At 48.6% G+C, this 21,265-nt stretch overlaps 1 protein-coding gene across 6 annotated transcripts in view; it reads left to right on the forward strand.

The window, feature by feature from the left end:
• AHNAK (AHNAK nucleoprotein) overlaps positions 1-21,265 on the forward strand; it is a 92,245-nt gene that overhangs the window by 12,143 nt on the left and 58,837 nt on the right. For 2 of the 6 annotated variants that reach the window (XM_081062526.1, XM_081062527.1), the window contains exon 5: positions 567-20,941. The exons of 3 other annotated variants lie outside the window; for them this stretch is intronic. In XM_081062526.1, the coding sequence (XP_080918652.1) occupies positions 567-17,033 (16,467 nt within the window). In that variant the 3' untranslated portion in view covers positions 17,034-20,941. Of the gene's footprint in view, positions 1-566; positions 20,942-21,265 lie in introns of those variants that run through there. One more of the 6 variants, XM_081062528.1, reaches the window with a different exon arrangement.

Raw genomic sequence — 21,265 nt, forward strand, 5'->3', positions numbered from 1 at the left:
GAGTCAGACACTGGGCAGCAAAGTGCCTGAGGGACATTCCCCTGATCCTTCTGACAGCTTGTTTATGTAACAATTAATGGGGCCTCAAAGTGGAAGTGTTCAACCAAGCACAATCAGTCTCAACAAATACGTTCCAGGGGTCCTTGGGAGGATTCCCCTCTCTATTAAACAAACACGCCAGGGAGTTGAGAGCCAAGAGCCTTAGGGTCAAGTCAGCACAGAGCTGGTTGCCCGGAGGCGTCCCCGGTACTTGACAGGCAGATTTGAGTCTAGAATTGATTGTAAATCTTTCTCCTAGACCACGTAGTCCAGGAGTCTACACCCTTCCCCATGACTTTTGCTTACCGGAGTTTCCCCAAATGATTTCTGATTTCCTCCTGTGATGTGACTGTCAATCCCATTTTTGTCAGCCCCCCTGTGCTCTGCCCCAGGAAGCTCTGTGGACCTCCATTATGGTCCCAGCTTCTTTGGGAAACAGGCAACCATGTTGTCAGCTGGGCTGTGGCCGGGCGTCTGTAACTCAGGCAGACTCTGCTGCAACCTCTGCCGGGCATGTCTTTCCGCAGAGCGGGGATGATGAGGAGTACCGGCGTATCTATACCACGAAGATCAAGCCTCGGCTGAAGTCGGAGGATGGAGTGGAAGTGGACCCTGGGGAGACCCAGAGCCGTACCATCACGGTGACTAGAAGGGTCACGGCCTACACGGTGGATGTGACAGGCCGGGAAGGAGCCAAAGACATTGACATCAGCAGCCCAGAGTTCAAGTTCAGGATTCCACGGGATGAACTGACTGAAATCTCCACTGTAGATGTGGAGACTCAGCCTGGGAAGACTGTGATCAGACTGCCCTCGGGCTCGGGGACAGTGTCTCCAACCACAGGCTCTGCTGTGGACATCCGAGCAGGGTCCATTTCTGTTCCAGGACCAGAGCTCCAAGGTGCTGGCCACTCAAAGCTCCAGGTCACCATGCCTGGGATAAAGGTGGGAAGCCTGGGTGTCAATGTTAGTGGAAAGGGCTTGGACTTGGGTGGCAAAGGTGGGGTCCAAGTTCCAGGAGTGGACATTTCATCTTCTCTTGGGGGTGGAGCCATAGAGTTGCAGGGCCCATCTCACGAGAGTGACAATAATGGGAAAATTAAAATGCCCACCATGAAGATGCCAAAATTTGGTGTCTCAATAGGGCCTGAGGGCCAGGCACCAGAGGCAGGGTTGAATGTGTCTGCACCTGAATTCTCTGTGGGGCACAAGGGCAGTAAGCCAGGCATGACCATTGGTGGGAACATCCAGACCCCTCAGCTAGAGGTCAGGGCTTCCTCTGCCAATATTGAGGGCGTTAGGGGGAAGCTGAAGGACCCCCAAATCGCTGGGCCATCACTTGAGGGAGACCTAGGCCTGAAAGGTGCCAAGCCACAGGGGAGTATGGGGATGGACATCTCTGCTCCTCAAATCAAGGGCAGCATCACGGGCCCCAATGTGGAAGGTCGAGCCCCTGACATTGATATTCATGGGCCTGGGGGCAAACTAAATATGCCCAAGATGAACGTCCCGAAATTCTCTGTATCGGGTTCTAAGGGAGAGGGAGCCAGCGTTGATGTGACACTGCCCACAGGTCAAGTGACTCTTCCTGGGATCTCTGGGGATATCAGCCTGCCCAAGGTTGCTACTGGGGGGTTGGAAGGGAAGGGGAAAGGTACTAAAGTCAAGAGTCCTGAAATGGTTATTCAGAAACCTAAAATCTCCATGCAGGACGTGGATCTGAGCCTTGGGTCCTCCAAACTGAAAGGAGATATTAAAGTTTCTGCTCCGGGAATGCAAGGTGATGTTAAAGGCCCTCAAGTGGCAGTTAAAGGATCCAAAGTGGACATAGAAACACCCAGCCTGGAGGGGACCCTGGCAGGCCCCAAGCTGAGTGGTCCTTCTGGGAAAATAGGATCTTGCAGTATTTCTATGGCAGATGTAGATTTAAATGCAGCTGCACCTAAAGTGAAAGGCGGTGTAGATGTCACACTCCCAAAAGTAGAAGGGAAAGTCAAAGTCCCTGAAGTTGATGTCAAAGGCCCCAAAGTGGATATCAGTGCCCCAGATGTGGACGTTCATGGCCCAGAATGGAACCTGAAAATGCCCAAAATGAAAATGCCCAAGTTCAGCGTGCCGGGAGTCAAAGGGGAAGGCCCAGATGTAGACGTGAATCTACCCAAAGGAGATGTCACTATTTCAGGACCCAAGATCAACGTGGAAGCCCCAAACATCAACACTGGAGGCCTGGAGGGCAAACTTACAGGCCCTGATATTAAGATGCCTGAAGTGAATGTCAAGACACCAAGGATCTCCATGCCTGATGTAGACCTCAATGTTAAAGTCCCAAAGGTAAAAGGAGAGTATGACGTCACAGTACCAAAACTTGAAGGAGAGCTGAAAGGTCCTCAGATGGACATTAATGCCCCAGATGTGGATGTTCACGGCCCAGACTGGCATCTGAAGATGCCCAAAATGAAAATGCCCAAATTTAGTGTGCCAGGGTTCAAAGCAGAAGGCCCGGAGGTGGATGTGAACCTGTCCAAGCCTGATGTGGACATTTCAGGGCCCAGGGTAGATGTTAGTGCTCCGGACGTGAGAATTGAGGGACCAGAAGGAAAATTAAAAGGACCCAAGTTTAAGATGCCTGAGATGAATATCAAAGCCCCAAAGATCTCTATGCCAGATGTGGACTTACATTTGAAAGGCCCTAAAGTAAAAGGAGAATACGATGTCACTGCGCCAAAGGTTGAAGGTGAGATTAAAGTTCCTGATGTTGAACTTAAAAGTGCCAAAGTAGACATTGATGCCCCTGATGTGGACGTTCATGGCCCAGACTGGCACCTGAAGATGCCCAAGGTGAAAGTGCCCAAGTTCAGCGTGCCTGGCTTCAAAGGAGAGGGCCCCGAGGTGGATGTGAACTTGCCAAAGGCTGGCATTGACATCTCAGGACCCCAAGTGGATGTTGAAGTTCCAGATGTTAATATTGAAGGACCTGAAGGAAAGCTGAAGAGTCCCAAGTTTAAGATGCCTGAGATGAATATTAAAGGCCCAAAGATCTCCATGCCTGATGTGGATTTGCATATGAAAGGCCCCAAGGTAAAAGGAGAATACGATGTTACAGTGCCAAAGCTGGAAGGTGACATGAAAGGGCCAAAAGTACACACCAGTGCCCCAGATGTTGAAGTTCAAGGTCCTGATTGGAACCTAAAGATGCCCAAGATGAAAATGCCCAAATTTACCATGCCCAGCCTCAAAGGAGAGGGGCCAGAATTGGATGTTAAACTGCCCAAGGCTGATGTGGACATTTCTGCACCCAAAGTAGATATTAATGCTCCAGATCTGAGCCTCGAAGGACCTGAAGGGAAGTTGAAAGGCCCCAAGTTTAAGATGCCTGAGATGCACTTCAAAGCTCCTAAGATGACTCTGCCAGATGTTGACCTCAATCTTAAAGGACCCAAAATGAAAGGAAATGTAGATATGTCTGCACCCAAAATAGAAGGTGAAATGAAAGTTCCAGACATGGACATCAAAGGCCCCAAGGTGGACATTACAGCACCAGATGTAGAAGTACAAGGTGGAGACTGGAGCCTCAAAATGCCCAAGATGAAAATGCCTAAATTCAGCATGCCTAGTTTCAAAGGTGAGGGCCCAGATGTGGATGTAAACTTGCCCAAGACTGACATTGACATTGCCGGACCTAAGGTTGACATTGAAGCTCCAGATGTGAGCCTTGAGGGACCAGAAGGAAAGCTGAAGGGCCCCAAGTTTAAAATGCCAGACATGCACTTCAAGGCCCCCAAGATCTCCATGCCTGATGTGGACTTACACTTGAGAGGCCCCAAAGTCAAAGGGGACGTGGATGTGTCTGTGCCCAAGATAGAAGGTGAAATGAAAGTGCCAGATGTTGACATCAAAGGACCCAAAATTGACATTAATGCCCCAGATGTGGACGTTCATGGCCCAGACTGGAATTTGAAAATGCCCAAGATGAAAATGCCCAAGTTCAGCGTGCCTGGCTTCAAAGCAGAGGGCCCAGAAGTGGATTTGAACCTGCCCAAAGCTGACATTGACATTTCTGGACCCAAAGTTGACATTGAAGCTCCAGATGTGAGCCTTGAGGGACCAGAAGGAAAACTGAAGGGTCCCAAGTTTAAGATGCCTGAGATGCACTTCAAGGCCCCGAAGATCTCCATGCCTGATGTGAACCTGAATCTTAAGGGGCCAAAACTAAAGGGAGATGCAGATATGTCTTTGCCTGATGTAGAAGGTGAAATAAAAGTGCCAGATGTCGACCTTAAAGGGCCCAAAGTTGACATAAGTGCTCCAGATGTGGATGTCCATGGCCCAGACTGGCACCTGAAGATGCCCAAAGTGAAAATGCCCAAGTTCAGCATGCCCGGCTTCAAGGGAGAGGGGCCAGCTGTGGATGTGAACCTGCCCAAGGCTGACATTGATGTCACAGGACCCAACGTGGACATTAACGTTCCAGATGTGAATATTGAAGGTCCAGATGCCAAACTAAAAGGACCTAAATTTAAGATGCCAGAAATGAATATAAAGCCTCAGAAGATATCCATGCCAGATGTTGGTTTACATTTGAAAGGTCCCAAAATGAAAGGAGATTATGATGTGACAGTCCCAAAAGTAGAAGGAGAGATAAAAGCTCCGGATGTCAACCTCAAAGGTCCCAAAGTGGACGTTAATGTACCAGATGTGGGAGTTCACGGCCCAGACTGGCACCTGAAGATGCCCAAGGTGAAAATGCCCAAGTTCAGCATGCCCGGCTTCAAAGGAGAGGGCCCAGAAGTGGATGTGAACCTGCCCAAGGCCGACATTAATGTCTCCGGACCCAAAGTGGACATTGATGCTCCAGATGTGACTATTGAAAGTCCAGAGGGGAAACTAAAGGGTCCCAAGTTCAAGATGCCAAGCATGAATATACAGACACACAAAATCTCTATGCCTGATGTTGGACTTAATCTGAAAGCCCCTAAACTGAAAACTGATGTAGATGTTTCCCTTCCTAAAGTGGAAGGAGACTTGAAAATTCCTGAAATAAATGTTAAAGCCCCTAAGGTGGATTTGGATGTTGGTGACATTGATGTTGAATGTCCAGAAGGAAAGGTGAAAGGTCCCAAGTTTAAGATGCCAGACATGCACTTCAAGGCCCCCAAGATCTCCATGCCTGATGTGGACTTACACTTGAAAGGCCCCAAAGTCAAAGGGGACGTGGATGTGTCTGTGCCCAAAATGGAAGGTGAAATGAAAGTGCCAGATGTGGACATCAAAGCACCCAAAGTGGGTGTCGATGTCCCAGATGTGGATGTTCATGGCCCAGACTGGCACCTGAAGATGCCCAAGGTGAAAATGCCCAAGTTCAGCATGCCCGGCTTCAAAGGAGAGGGCCCAGATGTGGATGTGAACCTGCCCAAGGCCGACATTGATGTTTCTGGCCCCAAAGTGGACATTGAGGCTCCTGATTTAGACATTGAGGGACCAGAAGGAAAATTAAAAGGCTCTAAGTTTAAGATGCCTAAATTGAACATCAAATCTTCCAAGATCTCCATGCCAGATGTGGACTTGAATTTGAAGGGACCCAAACTGAAAGGAGAGATAGATGCCTCTGTTCCAGAACTAGAAGGTGATCTCAGAGGTCCACAAGTTGATATCAAAGGTCCCAGTGTGGATGTGGAGGTGCCTGACGTTGACCTGGAATGTCCCGATGCCAAGTTCAAAGGCCCCAAGTTTAAGATGCCAGACATGCACTTCAAGGCCCCCAAGATCTCCATGCCTGATGTGGACTTACACTTGAGAGGCCCCAAAGTCAAAGGGGACATGGATGTGTCTGTGCCCAAGATGGAAGGTGAAATGAAAGTGCCAGATGTGGACATCAAAGGACCCAAAGTGGGTGTCGATGTCCCAGATGTGGATGTTCATGGCCCAGATTGGAACTTGAAAATGCCCAAGATGAAAATGCCCAAGTTCGGCGTGCCAGGCTTCAAAGGAGAGGGCCCAGACGTGGATGTGAACCTGCCCAAAGCTGACATTGACATCTCTGGAGCCAAGGTTGACATTGAAGCCCCAGATGTGAGCCTTGAGGTACCGGAAGGGAAGCTGAAGGGCCCCAAGTTTAAGATGCCAGACATGCACTTCAAGGCCCCCAAGATCTCCATGCCTGATGTGGACTTACACTTGAGAGGCCCCAAAGTCAAAGGGGACATGGATGTGTCTGTGCCCAAGATGGAAGGTGAAATGAAAGTGCCAGATGTGGACATCAAAGGACCCAAAGTGGGTGTCGATGTCCCAGATGTGGATGTTCATGGCCCAGATTGGAACTTGAAAATGCCCAAGATGAAAATGCCCAAGTTCGGCGTGCCAGGCTTCAAAGGAGAGGGCCCAGACGTGGATGTGAACCTGCCCAAAGCTGACATTGACATCTCTGGAGCCAAGGTTGACATTGAAGCCCCAGATGTGAGCCTTGAGGTACCGGAAGGGAAGCTGAAGGGCCCCAAGTTTAAGATGCCAGACATGCACTTCAAGGCCCCCAAGATCTCCATGCCTGATGTGGACTTACACTTGAGAGGCCCCAAAGTCAAAGGGGACGTGGATGTGTCTGTGCCAAAGTTGGAGGGAGATTTGAAGGGTCCCAGTGTGGATGTGGAGGTGCCTGACGTTGACCTGGAATGTCCCGATGCCAAGTTCAAAGGCCCCAAGTTTAAGATGCCAGACATGCACTTCAAGGCCCCCAAGATCTCCATGCCTGATGTGGACTTACACTTGAGAGGCCCCAAAGTCAAAGGGGACGTGGATGTGTCTGTGCCCAAGATGGAAGGTGAAATGAAAGTGCCAGATGTGGACATCAAAGCACCCAAAGTGGGTGTCGATGGCCCAGATGTGAGTGTTCATGGCCCAGACTGGCATCTGAAGATGCCCAAGATGAAAATGCCCAAGTTCAGCATGCCAGGCTTCAAAGGAGAGGGCCCAGACGTGGATGTGAACCTGTCTAAGGCCAACATTGATGTCTCAGGACCCAAAGTTGACATTGAAGCCCCAAATATGAGCATTGAGGGTCCAGAGGGAAAAATCAAGGGGCCTAATTTAAAGATGCCAGAGATGAATATCAAAGCCCCAAAGATCTCCATGCCAGATGTAGATTTACATTTGAAAGGTCCTAAGGTCAAAGGAGATGTAGACATTTCCCTGCCTACGGTGGCAGGTGACCTAAAAGGCCCCAAAGTGGACATTGATGTTCCAGATGTGGACGTTCATGGCCCAGACTGGCACCTGAAGATGCCCAAGATGAAAATGCCCAAGTTCAGCATGCCTGGCTTCAAAGCAGAGGGCCCAGAAGTGGATGTGAACCTGCCCAAGGCCGACATTGATGTCTCAGGACCCAAGGTGGACATTGAAGGCCCTGATGTTAATATTGAAGGACCTGAGGGGAAATTGAAAGGTCCTAAGTTCAAGATGCCAGAGATGAACATCAAAGCCCCCAAGATTTCCATGCCTGACTTTGATCTGCATCTGAAAAGTCCCAAGGTAAAAGGTGATATGGATGTTTCTCTGCCTAAAGTGGAAGGTGACCTGAAAGGCCCTGAGGTTGACATCAAGGGGCCCAAAGTGGACTTTGATGCCCCTGATGTGGATGTCCACGGCCCAGACTGGCACCTGAAGATGCCCAAGGTGAAAATGCCCAAGTTCAGCATGCCTGGCTTCAAAGCAGAGGGCCCCGAGGTGGATGTGAACCTGCCCAAGGCCGACATTGATGTCTCAGGACCCAAAGTGGACATTGAAGGCCCTGATATGAATATTGAAGGACCTGAAGGAAAGTGGAAAAGTCCAAAATTTAAGATGCCTGAGATGCATTTTAAGACTCCAAAGATATCCATGCCAGATATTGATCTTAATCTAACAGGTCCAAAACTGAAAGGAGATATGGATATCACAGGTCCTAAAATGGAGAGTGATCTGAAAGGCCCTGAAATTGACCTCAAAGGCCCCAAAGTGGACATTGATGCCCCAGATGTGAATGTTCATGGCCCAGACTGGCACCTGAAGATGCCCAAGGTGAAAATGCCCAAGTTCAGCATGCCGGGCTTCAAAGGAGAGGGCCCAGAAGTGGATGTGAACCTGTCCAAGGCCGACATTGATGTCACTGGACCCAAGGTGGACATTGAAGGCCCCGATGTTAACATTGAAGGACCAGAAGGAAAGTTGAAAGGTCCTAAGTTCAAGATGCCAGAGATGAACATCAAAGCCCCCAAGATCTCCATGCCTGACTTGGATCTGCATCTGAAAGGTCCTAAGGTAAAGGGTGATATGGATGTTTCTCTGCCTAAAATGGAAGGTGACCTGAAAGGCCCTGAAGTTGACATCAAAGGGCCCAAAATGGACATTGATGCCCCAGATGTGGATGTTCATGGCCCAGACTGGCACCTGAAGATGCCCAAGGTGAAAATGCCCAAGTTCAGCATGCCAGGCTTCAAAGGAGAGGGCCCCGAGGTGGATGTGAACCTGCCCAAGGCCGACATTGATGTCTCAGGACCCAAGGTGGACATTGAAGGCCCTGATGTTAACATTGAAGGACCTGAGGGAAAATTGAAAGGTCCTAAGTTCAAGATGCCAGAGATGAACATCAAAGCTCCCAAGATCTCCATGCCTGACTTTGATCTGCACCTGAAGGGCCCCAAAGTGAAGGGTGATGTGGACGTGTCTTTACCAAAAGTGGAAGGTGAGATTAAAGTTCCTGAAGTTGACATCAAAGGCCCCAAAGTGGACATTGATGTCCCCGATGTGGATGTTCACGGCCCAGATTGGCACCTTAAGATGCCTAAGATGAAAATGCCCAAGTTCAGCATGCCCGGCTTCAAAGGAGAGGGCCCGGACGTGGATGTGAACCTGCCCAAGGCCGACATTGATGTCTCAGGACCCAAAGTGGACCTTGAATGTCCTGATGTGAATATTGAAGGACCTGAAGGAAAGTGGAAAAGTCCAAAGTTTAAGATGCCTGAGATGAACATTAAAGCTCCTAAGATATCAATGCCAGATTTGGACCTTAACCTTAAAGGCCCTAAAATGAAAGGAGAAGGGGATGTTTCACTTCCAAATGTAGAAGGTGGTTTGAAAGGGACTACTCTTGACATCAAGGGCCCGAAGATAGATTTAGATGCTCCAGATATTGACATTCATGGCCCAGAAGGCAAATTAAAAGGTCCAAAACTGAAGATGCCTGACATGCATGTAAACATGCCCAAGATCTCCATGCCAGAAATTGACTTGAATTTGAAAGGCTCAAAGCTTAAGGGAGATGTTGATGTTTCTGGACCCAAATTGGAAGGTGACATTAAAGCTCCCAAGTTGGATGTAAAGGGCCCAGAAGTGGACATTTCTGGTCCTAAGTTCAATATTGAAGGCAAGTCAAAGAAATCTCGTTTTAAGCTTCCCAAATTTAATTTTTCAGGCTCCAAAGTTCACACACCTGAGGTGGATGTCAAAGTTAAAAAGCCAGATATTGATGTAACAGGCCCCAAAATTGATGTCAACGCTCCCGATGTTGAGGTCCAAGGAAAAGTGAAAGGATCCAAGTTCAAAATGCCTTTCCTGAGCATTTCGTCTCCTAAAGTGTCTATGCCTGATGTGGAGTTAAATCTGAAAGGTCCTAAAGTCAAAGGAGACTTAGATGTTGCAGGTCCTAATTTAGAAGGTGACTTTAAAGGACCCAAAGTGGATATTCAGGCACCAGAAGTACATCTTGATGCACCTAATGTGGACGTTCATGGTCCAGATTGGAATTTGAAAATGCCCAAGATGAAAATGCCCAAGTTTGGTGTGCCTGGCTTAAAAGCGGAAGGACCAGATGTGGCTGTGGACCTGCCACAAGGAGATCTCAACATACAGTGTCCCAGAATGGACATTGAGGGCCCAGAAGTCAATGTGGAAGGTCTAGAAGGAGGCATAAAAGGTCCCAAATTCAAGATGCCTGACATGAATATCAAAGCTCCCAAGATCTCTATGCCTGACATTGATTTAAACCTAAAGGGCCCCAAAGTAAAAGGTGACGTGGCTGTTTCTCAGCCCAGAATTGAAGGGGATCTGAAAGGGCCAGGGGTTGATATCAAAGGGCCCAAAGTGGACATTGATGTCCCAGATGTGGACGTTCATGGCCCAGACTGGCATTTGAAGATGCCCAAGGTGAAAATGCCCAAGTTCAGCATGCCCGGCTTCAAGGGAGAGGGCCCAGACGTGGATGTGAACCTCCCTAAAGCTGACATTGATATTTCTGGCCCCAAAGTGGACATTGATGCCCCAGATGTGAATATTGAAGGCCCAGATGCAAAACTAAAGGGCCCCAAGTTCAAGATGCCTGAGATGAACATCAAAGCTCCCAAAATCTCCATGCCTGACCTTGATTTTAACCTGAAAGGCTCCAAAATGAAGGGTGATGTGGACGTATCTTTGCCAAAAGTGGAAGGTGACCTAAAGGGCCCCAAAGTGGACATTGAAGCTCCTGATATTAACATTGAAGGCCCAGAGGGAAAATTGAAGGGGCCCAAATTCAAGATGCCAGAGATGCACCTAAAGGCCCCCAAGATCTCCATGCCTGACATTGATTTAAACCTGAAGGGCCCCAAGGTGAAGGGCGATGTGGACGTTTCTCTGCCTAAAGTGGAAGGTGACCTGAAAGGCCCTGAGATTGATATCAAAGGTCCAAAAGTGGACATTAATGCCCCTGATGTGGATGTTCATGGCCCAGACTGGCACCTGAAGATGCCCAAGGTGAAAATGCCCAAGTTCAGCATGCCGGGCTTCAAAGGAGAGGGCCCCGAGGTGGATGTGAACCTGCCCAAGGCCGACATTGATGTGTCAGGACCTAAGGTGGACATCGAAGGCCCTGATGTTAACATTGAAGGACCTGAGGGGAAGTTGAAAGGTCCTAAGTTTAAGATGCCAGAGATGAATATCAAAGCTCCTAAGATCTCCATGCCTGACTTGGATTTGCACCTGAAAGGTCCTAAGGTCAAAGGCGATGTGGATGTTTCCCTGCCTAAAGTAGAAGGTGACCTGAAATGCCCTGAAGTTGACATCAAAGGCCCAAAAGTGGACATTGATGCCCCAAACGTGGATGTTCACGGCCCAGACTGGCATCTGAAGATGCCTAAGATAAAAATGCCCAAGTTCAGCATGCCTGGTTTCAAAGGAGAGGGCCCGGACGTGGATGTGAACCTGCCCAAGGCTGACATTGATGTCTCAGGACCAAAAGTAGATGTTGAAGTTCCAGATGTGAACATTGAAGGCCCAGATGCAAAACTGAAGGGCCCCAAGTTCAAGATGCCAGAGATGAACATCAAAGCCCCCAAGATCTCCATGCCTGACTTTGATTTGCACCTGAAAGGTCCTAAGGTTAAAGCTGATGTGGACGTTTCTCTCCCTAATGTGGAAGGTGAATTAAAGGGCCCTGAAATTGACCTCAAAGGCCCCAAAGTGGACATCGATGCTCCAGATGTGGACGTTCATGGCCCAGACTGGCACCTGAAGATGCCCAAGGTGAAAATGCCCAAGTTCAGCATGCCTGGCTTCAAAGGAGAGGGCCCCGAGGTGGATGTGAACCTGCCCAAGGCCGACATTGATGGCACTGGACCCAAGGTGGACATAGACACTCCTGACATTGACATTCATGGTCCAGAAGGGAAACTGAAGGGCCCCAAGTTTAAAATGCCTGACCTGCATCTCAAGGCACCCAAGATCTCCATGCCTGAAGTTGACCTGAATCTGAAGGGTCCTAAAGTAAAGGGCGATGTGGATGTTTCTCTACCCAAAGTGGAAGGTGACCTCAAGGGCCCTGAAGTTGACATCAAGGGCCCCAAAGTGGACATTGATGCCCCAGATGTGGATGTTCATGGCCCAGACTGGCACCTGAAGATGCCCAAGGTGAAAATGCCGAAATTCAGCATGCCTGGCTTCAAAGGAGAGGGTCCAGAAGTGGATGTGAACCTGCCCAAGGCCAACATTGATGTCACTGGACCCAAGGTGGACATAGACACTCCTGACATTGACATTCATGGTCCAGAGGGGAAACTGAAGGGCCCCAAGTTTAAAATGCCTGACCTGCATCTTAAGGCACCCAAAATTTCCATGCCTGAAGTTGACCTGAATCTGAAGGGTCCTAAAGTAAAGGGCGATGTGGATGTTTCTCTGCCCAAAGTGGAAGGTGACCTCAAAGGCCCCAAAGTGGACGTCGATGTCCCAGATGTGGACGTTCATGGCCCAGACTGGCACCTGAAGATGCCCAAGGTGAAAATGCCCAAGTTCAGCATGCCAGGCTTCAAAGGAGAGGGCCCAGAAGTGGATGTTACCCTCCCTAAAGCTGACATTGATATTTCTGGCCCCAAAGTGGACATTGATGCCCCAGATGTGAACATTGAAGGCCCAGATGCAAAACTGAAGGGCCCCAAGTTCAAGATGCCTGAGATGAACATCAAAGCTCCCAAAATCTCCATGCCTGATGTTGACTTTAACCTGAAAGGCCCCAAAATGAAGGGTGATGTAGATGTCTCTCTGCCCAAAGTGGAAGGTGACCTCAAGGGCCCTGAAATTGACATAAAAGCTCCCAAATTGGACATTGATACTCCTGATATCAATATTGAAGGTCCAGAAGGAAAATTGAAGGGGCCCAAATTTAAGATGCCTGAGATGCACATCAAAGCCCCCAAGATCTCCATGCCTGACTTTGACTTAAATCTGAAAGGGCCAAAGGTAAAGGGCGATGTGGACCTTTCACTACCTAAGATGGAAGGTGATCTGAAAGGACCAGAGGTGGACATTGAGGGTCCTGAAGGGAAACTCAGAGGTCCCAAATTTAAGATGCCTGATGTGCATTTCAAAACTCCACAAATCTCCATGAGTGACATTGATTTGAACTTGAAAGGACCTAAAGTAAAAGGAGATTTGGATATTTCCATTCCTAAACTGGAAGGAGATCTGAAAGGTCCCAAAATTGATGTTAAAGGCCCTAAGCTGGACATAGACACTCCTGACATTGACATTCATGGTCCAGAAGGGAAACTGAAGGGCCCCAAGTTTAAAATGCCTGACCTGCATCTCAAGGCACCCAAGATCTCCATGCCTGAAGTTGACTTGAATCTGAAGGGTCCTAAAGTAAAGGGCGATGTGGATGTTTCTCTGCCCAAAGTGGAAGGTGACTTCAAGGGCCCCAAAGTGGACGTCGATGTTCCAGATGTGGACGTTCATGGCCCAGACTGGCACCTGAAGATGCCCAAGGTGAAAATGCCCAAGTTCAGCATGCCGGGCTTCAAAGGAGAGGGCCCTGAGGTGGATGTGAACCTGCCCAAGGCCGACATTGATGTCTCGGGACCCAAAGTGGATATTGAAGGCCCTGATGTGGATATTGAAGGTCCAGATGCAAAACTGAAAGGCCCGAAGTTCAAGATGCCAGAGATGAACATCAAAGCTCCTAAGATCTCCATGCCTGACATTGACTTAAACCTGAAAAGTCCCAAAGTAAAGGGTGATGTGGATGTTTCCCTGCCTAAGGTGGAAGGTGACCTCAAGGGCCCTGGAATTGATATCAAAGGGCCCAAAATGGACATCGATGCCCCAGATGTGGATGTTCATGGCCCAGACTGGCACCTGAAGATGCCCAAGGTGAAAATGCCCAAGTTCAGCATGCCTGGCTTCAAAGGAGAGGGCCCCGAGGTGGATGTGAACCTGCCTAAGGCCGACATTGATGTCTCAGGACCTAAAGTGGACATTGACGTTCCAGATGTGAATATCGAAGGCCCAGATGCGAAACTGAGGGGCCCCAAGTTCAAGATGCCTGAGGTAAACATCAAAGCTCCCAAGATCTCCATGCCTGATGTTGACCTGGATTTCAAAGGACCCAAAGTTAAAGGAGATTTTGATGTGTCTATCCCTAAAATTGAAGGTACTTTCAAAGGTCCGGAAGTAGATCTTAAAGGTCCAGGTCTGGATTTTGAAGGCCCCGATGCCAAACTCAGTGGCCCAAATTTGAAGATGCCATCACTGGATATATCTGCCCCTAAAGTAACTGCTCCTGATATTGATTTGCATCTCAAAGCACCCAAAATTGGAGTTTCTGGTCCCAAATTAGAAGGTGTTGAACTGGACCTCAAGGGCCCCAAAGTTGATTTAGAAGCTCCAAACTTAGATATACACATGGAGAGCCCAGATGTTAACATTGAGGGGCCAGATGTTAAAATTCCCAAATTTAAGAAACCCAAGTTTGGATTCGGTACCAAAAGCCCTAAAGCTGACTTTAAGTCACCTTCGCTCGACGTGACTGTTCCTGAGGCCGAGCTGAATGTTGAGACTCCTGAAATTAGTGTTGGTGGCAAGGGCAAGAAAAGTAAGTTTAAAATGCCTAAAATTCACATGAGTGGTCCTAAAATTAAGGCCAAGAAACAAGGATTTGACTTGAATGTTCCCGGAGGCGAAGTTGATGCCAGTGTCAAGACTCCAGACGTAGATGTCGGTGTTACTGGGCCGGACGCCACACTTAAAGTCGATGTGAAATCTCCTAAAACCAAGAAACCTATGTTTGGAAAAATGTATTTCCCAGATGTAGAATTTGACATTAAATCACCTAAATTTAAAGCTGAGGCCCCCCTCCCTAGCTCCAAAATGGAAGGTGAAATCCAGGCCCCTGATCTGGATATTGCTTCACCAGAGATTCACGTGGAAGGTCCTGACATCAAGCTGAAGGCTCCCAAGTTCAAGGGGGATGTCTCAACTCCCAAAATGGAGGGCGACTTGAAAGGCCCCAGGGTGCAAGCAAACTTGAACGCACCTGACATCAACATTGAGGGCCCAGATGCTAAAGTCAAAGCACCGTCATTTGGCATTTCTGTCCCTGAAGTCTCCATCCCTGATGTGAACGTTAGCTTGAAAGGACCAAAGATTAAGGGTGATGTCCCCAGTGTGGGACTGGAAGGAGGAGATGTCAATCTGCAAGGTCCAGAATCGAAAATCAAGTTTCCCAAGTTTTCGATGCCTAAGATCGGCATCCCTGGTGTGAAAATGGAGGGCGGGGGAGCTGAGCTCCAGGCCCAGCTGCCCTCACTTGAAGGAGGCTTGAGTGCACCAGATGTTAAGCTTGAAGGCCCTGATGTATCTCTGAAGGGGCCCAAAGTAGACTTGCCTTCAGTGAACCTCTCTATGCCCAAAGTCTCTGGACCTGACCTTGACCTGAACTTGAAAGGACCAAGTTTGAAGGGAGAGCTGGATACATCTGTTCCTAGCATGAAGGTGCATGCCCCAGGGTTTAACCTCAGAGGTGCTGGTGGAAAGGTGAAGATGGAAGGAGATGGTGTGAAAGTGCCAGGGATCGATGCCGCAACAACGGTTAAGGTTGGTGCGCCAGATGTGACCCTGAAGGGACCAAGCCTGCAGGGAGACCTGGCCGTCTCTGGTGACATCAAGTGCCCTCAAGTATCAGTAGGTGCTCCTGATCTAAGTTTGGAGGCCCCTGAAGGTGGTTTTAAACTTCCCCAGATGAAGCTGCCCCAGTTTGGCATCTCCACCCCAGGGTCTGACTTGGACATTAACATCAAGGGGCCACAAGTGACTGGCGAACTAAAGAGGCCGGGCATGGATGTGAACCTTGGAGGCCTGCATCTGAAAGGGCCTCAGATCTCTGGCCCTCAAATCTCAGCACCAGATGTGGAGTTGAACTTGGAAGGACCAAAAGTAAAAGGGAGCCTCGGGGCCACTGGTGAGATGAAAGGTCCCTCTATTGGAGGAAGTCTTCCAGGCATCAGTGTTCAGGGCCTAGAAGGAAATCTCCAAATGCCTGGAATTAAGTCTTCTGGGTATGACATGGAGCTGCAAGGTATGAATGTGAAACTCCCCACCGGGCAAATTTCTGGCCCTGAAATCAAAGGCAATCTGAAAGGTTCAGGGATAGGGGTCCACGGTGCCGCTCCTGACATTAGCGTGAAGGGGCCTTCATTTAATATGGCATCTCCTGAGTCAGATTTTGGTGTCAGCTTGAAGGGCCCCCAAATCAAAGGAGGTGTGGATGTTTCAGGAGGTGTCAGTGCCCCAGATATCAGCCTGGGTGAAGGGCGTACCAGTGTCAAAGGTTCCGGGGTTGAGTGGAAAGGACCCCAGGTCTCTGCTCTCAACTTGGACGCACCTAGGTTTGCTGGGGGACTTCATTTCTCAGGACCAAAGGTAGAAGGAGGTGTGAAAGGAGGCCAGCTTGGACTCCAGGGTCCTGGACTGAGCATGTCTGGGCCTCAAGGTCACTTGGAAAGCAGATCTGGAAAGGTAACATTCCCCAAGATGAAGATCCCCAAATTTACCTTCTCTGGTCGAGAGCTGATTGGCAGAGAAGTGGGGGTGGATATTAACTTCCCTAAAGTGGAGGCCAGTGTCCAGGCTGGTGCTGGAGAGGGTGAGTGGGACGAGTCCGATGTAAAACTTAAAAAGTCCAAAATCAAAATGCCGAAGTTCAATTTTTCCAAACCTAAAGGGAAAGGTGGTGTCACTGGATCACCAGAAGCATCCATTTCCGGGTCCAAAGGTGACCTGAAGAGCTCAAAAGCCAGCTTAGGCTCTCTGGAAGGAGAGGCAGAGGCTGAAACATCTTCGCCCAAAGCCAAATTCTCTTTATTTAAAAGTAAGAAGCCTCGGCACCGCTCAAACTCCTTCAGTGACGAAAGGGAGCTCTCTGCACCTTCTACCCCGACTGGGACTTTGGAGTTTGATGGTGGGGAAGCGTCGCTGGAAGGTGGAAAAGTCAAAGGGAAACAAGGGAAGCTGAAATTTGGTACCTTTGGTGGATTGGGGTCAAAGAGCAAAGGTCATTATGAGGTAACTGGGAGCGATGATGAGGCAGGCAAGTTACAGGGGAGTGGAGTTTCCTTGGCCTCTAAGAAGTCCCGACTGTCCTCTTCTTCTAGCAATGACAGTGGGACGAAGGTTGGCATCCAGCTTCCTGAGGTGGAGCTGGTGGTTTCCACAAAGAAAGAGTAGCGGGCCTTTGTGTACATATATGTATAAAAATACTTCAGCCTTGGGTGTGTTTGTATATAACCTCCAAAGAGAAACACACCGACAGCCTCAGCAGTAATGCAAAGATCTGGCCTCTGCCGGGGGCAAGTGCTGACAAGCCAACCGCCTTTAGGCTCCCAGAGCTTTACAGATAGGTAAAGAGTTCCAGCCCATGTGCAAAGTCAACAGTATTTGCCTTAAGATTTCAGTTTTTTTGCATTGAACGCTGAGAGCTCCTGTTTACTATGCAAGCTTTTGTGTTTATTACCCTCATTTTTACTGAACATTGTTAGTGTTGGGGTAATGGAAACCCACGTTTTCATTGTAATGACTTTGGGGGCTTTTGTTAGTAAGGGTGGGATGGGGTAGAAGACAGTAGAGGGGGCCAGACCTCCATTTCTCCTAATATTGGAACCACTTAAGTAGCAAGCACCCAAAGATGGCCACAGGGAGCTGGCAGGGCGTGTGGATAATTTTAGAACTCTTTAGCATTGCTTTTTCCCCAGGGGTGGTGGTCCCAGCCAGTGTGGTGCTCATGGTGAGAAGGAATTAGAAACTGTTTGCAAATTGGCCAACCCACTAGCTCAACCAAGGGGCTCCCATTCTGTGTATTGTAAGAAATCTTTTCATGGCCCCCATGTTCCTGATACTAGTTCTGATTTCTTTTAACAAATGTTATGATTAAGAAAATTTCCCGCACTTTAATGGCAATTTAATTGAGAATGTAAGAAAATCCGTGCTGTCAAGACAAATAAAACTGTTTATTAACCCTGATGTCTTGTGCCTTTGCATTGTGTGTTGGGGGGACGAGGCTCGGGGAGGCTGCATCCCTCCCCTGACGGTTCACACTGGATCCGCCCAGTGGCATTGCTGGTTCTTAATTAATGGGTAATGGGAGGAATTCTTGGCTTCTCACCGTGAGGCCGGCCATATCATTGCTGCGAAATCAAGAGAAGCTTGGCACGCTGGCAGCCCAAACCCCAGGACCCACCCACTGGTGAACTTTGCATGCTCAGATATGAATACGAGTCAAAAATGGTTCTAAATGGATAAAAGGATATAGGAGAGAATGAAAAAAAAAAAAGGCTTTTTGGGATGGTAGAAAGAGATCTGGGCGAGTCGCCGTCCTGCCATATCTATTCCTAACTTGGCTGCAGCTTTGCTGGGTGGCCTCAAGTTACTTGCCCTGCCTGGGCCTCAGTTTCCTCTTTGAAATCAGGGTGCTGGTCTTGTATTAGATGTCTGTATGGTTTTTTTTCTAGTCCATTTTAGTGCTAAACTTTATGACATATCTCTTCTGACCAAGGTTCCCTTTTGATTTCCAGCTCTGTAGACAATACATGGTGAGGGAGCCTTCTAGAAACTGGCTCCTAACGTTGGTCATTGCTAGGCAGAGGGCAGTACCCTCTTATACCAAAGCAATTGGAGCTCGTCCCCCTCATCATTCCCCAGAGTTGTCATCTTTCTACCAGTGGAGGCAGCTCTGCACCTCTCTGTTCATCCCCAGACCAGAGATAACAGCTGTCACCCATCCCTCCCTCTCCAGTACCAGCTTGTCAGGGGTTTCTGCACATAGCAGTGGGACCGGACCTCCTGCCCAATGTAAACTCCACCTGCCCTTGCTTTGATTTCCAGATGAGCATTTTCCAGCTTTATCCATTCTTACCTCAGCCAGCACAGCCCATGTCCCTGAGGATTTTGGTAAGAGATAGGTAACACGGGCAGTGCTGGATCCCCCTTGCTTTTCTTACGATGACTTACAGCTGCTTTGTGAGGTGGGCGACATCTTCCTTGAGCCTCAGTTTTCTTGCCCATGAAATGGGGATATGTCCATCTGACCAGAGTCCCTTCAGGTATTTGGGTTGTCTACTGTACAAGGGTACCACATTTATGCATGTAGCATTCACGACACAGCTGCATGTTAATTTATGGAGAGCACAGGGTGAGCATGGAGCCCTAGAGAAGTGAGTGTGAGCCCCTCCACACACACTCAGGTGTGAAGTGCACTGGCGCATGCCTACACACAGCTGCCTTCTGTCCTAACCGATTCTGGGCATCTCCAAGGATGCTGCTTTCGCTCAACCACAGCTCAAAGCCCAATTCCTGATTCTTCCTCAATTCTGAAGCTGACAGGGATGTGGGGTGGGACTGTGTATGCTGCCTAAGATGTGTGGCCCTGGTGTCTGGAGGGGGGGATGAGGGGGAGACAGTGGGGAACACTTGTGTACACAACTGAGGTGGGGGGATGCCCACTGAGACGCTAGAAAGATCCCCTGGGCTGAACTACCCAGCTGAGCCAATAATATATCAGGTTTTTTTGTTTTTTGTTTTTTTTTTAGCTTGAGGAAGTGGTGATGTAAGCTAGTAGTGGCCCTCAGTGTCCATTCAGTAAGTAATTTTTGAGTCCCACTGGTCTCAGAATCCTCTACCAACCTCCCCAGACCAAATGATATGGTGGATGTGGGAAATTGGAATGCTTTGAACACTGAAAATAATGCACATGTAAATGATACTTCTACTAGGGAGGATGAGTATGGTGATGGTTCCTGGGCTTTCAGGGTGAGATCTCATCGGCTGGAAGAGTCAGGGACTGGTAGTAAGATGGAGAAGGAATATGGCAACTGGCCATTTAGCCATCCTCTTTCACATGAGGCCCAGGCTGGAGGCAGTGGCCACAGAACAGGAGCTCTCCCTCCTGCAGTGACTTACCATAAAGGGGGCAGTGTGGAGGAGGTGCTAGGGGCTGGAGAGGCATGTGCAGGGCCTATCCCACCTGCCCACTTCTATTTCCCCCTCCCTCTGTTCCTCCCAACACCTTCATCACCACCCTCCTTGCCCTCTCTTAGTCCCTGATGGGGATGGTCCAAGTTCATCTCCAAAGTCCTGCAGTGCCCAGATTCTCAAGGTCTTACCCTCTGGGGTCCCAGTTCCTGTGGGAGTAGCTTCAGGAGACCAGGACGGGCTTGGCTCTGGGCTCCTCAATGTCCTTCCTCAGAGTTCCAGCATGGAGCGAGAGCAAGGACTACTGCCTCACAGGATACCTTGCTTATGCAGTGTGACTGTGGGGGAAATGGTGTGGTTCGGGGACATTTGGAGAATTGAATTATTTGGAAATGCATCACATGCTCAGAAATGGCAGTACATATTTTTCATAACTCATTTGTGTATCGGTCAGGTCCCTACAGGAAGTGGAATTCCACTTGAAAGTAGTTCAACCGCAGGGACTTTAATAAGGTACTGTTTATGGAGTGGTGGGCAGGGGCAAAGGAGCCAGCAAATGGTGCTGGGACAATGGAAAGCTGGTACTGCCTCTGGGCCTGAAGGGGCCTGGGGAAGAAACGCTGCTCCTGAATCTAGCGTGAGCTGGAGGCAAAGGAGGGCCCACCAACAGCAGCAAAGGACCATGTAAAAGCAGGAATACCTGGACTTTTTCTGCTGGCACCTCTCCTGGAGGGGAAGTGAGCCCAGGTGTTGCAGATGGAGGGATCAGCCTCCCGGAGGCCCAGTGCGGGGCAGAGAAGCAGGGAGAAGGAGTCTGAAGATGGAGGGGCAGATGGAAAACAACCGGGACAAAGTCTTAATCTTCTTCTGTTTGGCAAGTGTGAATTCCTACATAGTGAGGTTTCTTAAAATAGCCAGTTATGTAGGATGTATTTAAGGTATGATTCATAAAGTAATATGACAATTTTTGTTTTAAACAAATACACTCATTCTTGGAAGGCGCTACACTTGTTTCTGTGAAGATTCTACTGTTGAGAATATTTTTGTTCCCTCTCTTTTGAAACTGCCCTCAACATCACCTGTACATTTATATATATATTTGGCCAAAAAAATGTATACACATTTTAAGAAAGGAAAAAACTGTATTAAAATTGTAATACTCAATATATACCGATAAAAAAAGATGAATACAAGTCATGTGTATACATTTTTTAGCACTCTCAGTGTGTGTGTGTGTGTGTGTGTGTGTATTATATGTATATTTTTTAATTTTTTTCTTCCCTTGGGGAAACAAAAGTCTTCCTCTCTCGATTTTTCCAATAGCCAAAAAAGCTTGAAAGATACTCTAGGTTTCCAGGACAGAACCTTGAAAAGAACACTGGCATGGGACTCAGTGGGACTAGCACATTAAGGTCCCTCTCTGAGCCTACGTTTCCTCGTTTGTAACATGGATAAGTCATGCATTCTCTAAGGCCCTGGGCAGTTCCAATAGT

The sequence above is a fragment of the Rhinolophus hipposideros genome, assembly GCF_964194185.1.
Source record: "Rhinolophus hipposideros genome assembly, chromosome: 10".
Lineage (NCBI taxonomy): Eukaryota > Metazoa > Chordata > Mammalia > Chiroptera > Rhinolophidae > Rhinolophus > Rhinolophus hipposideros.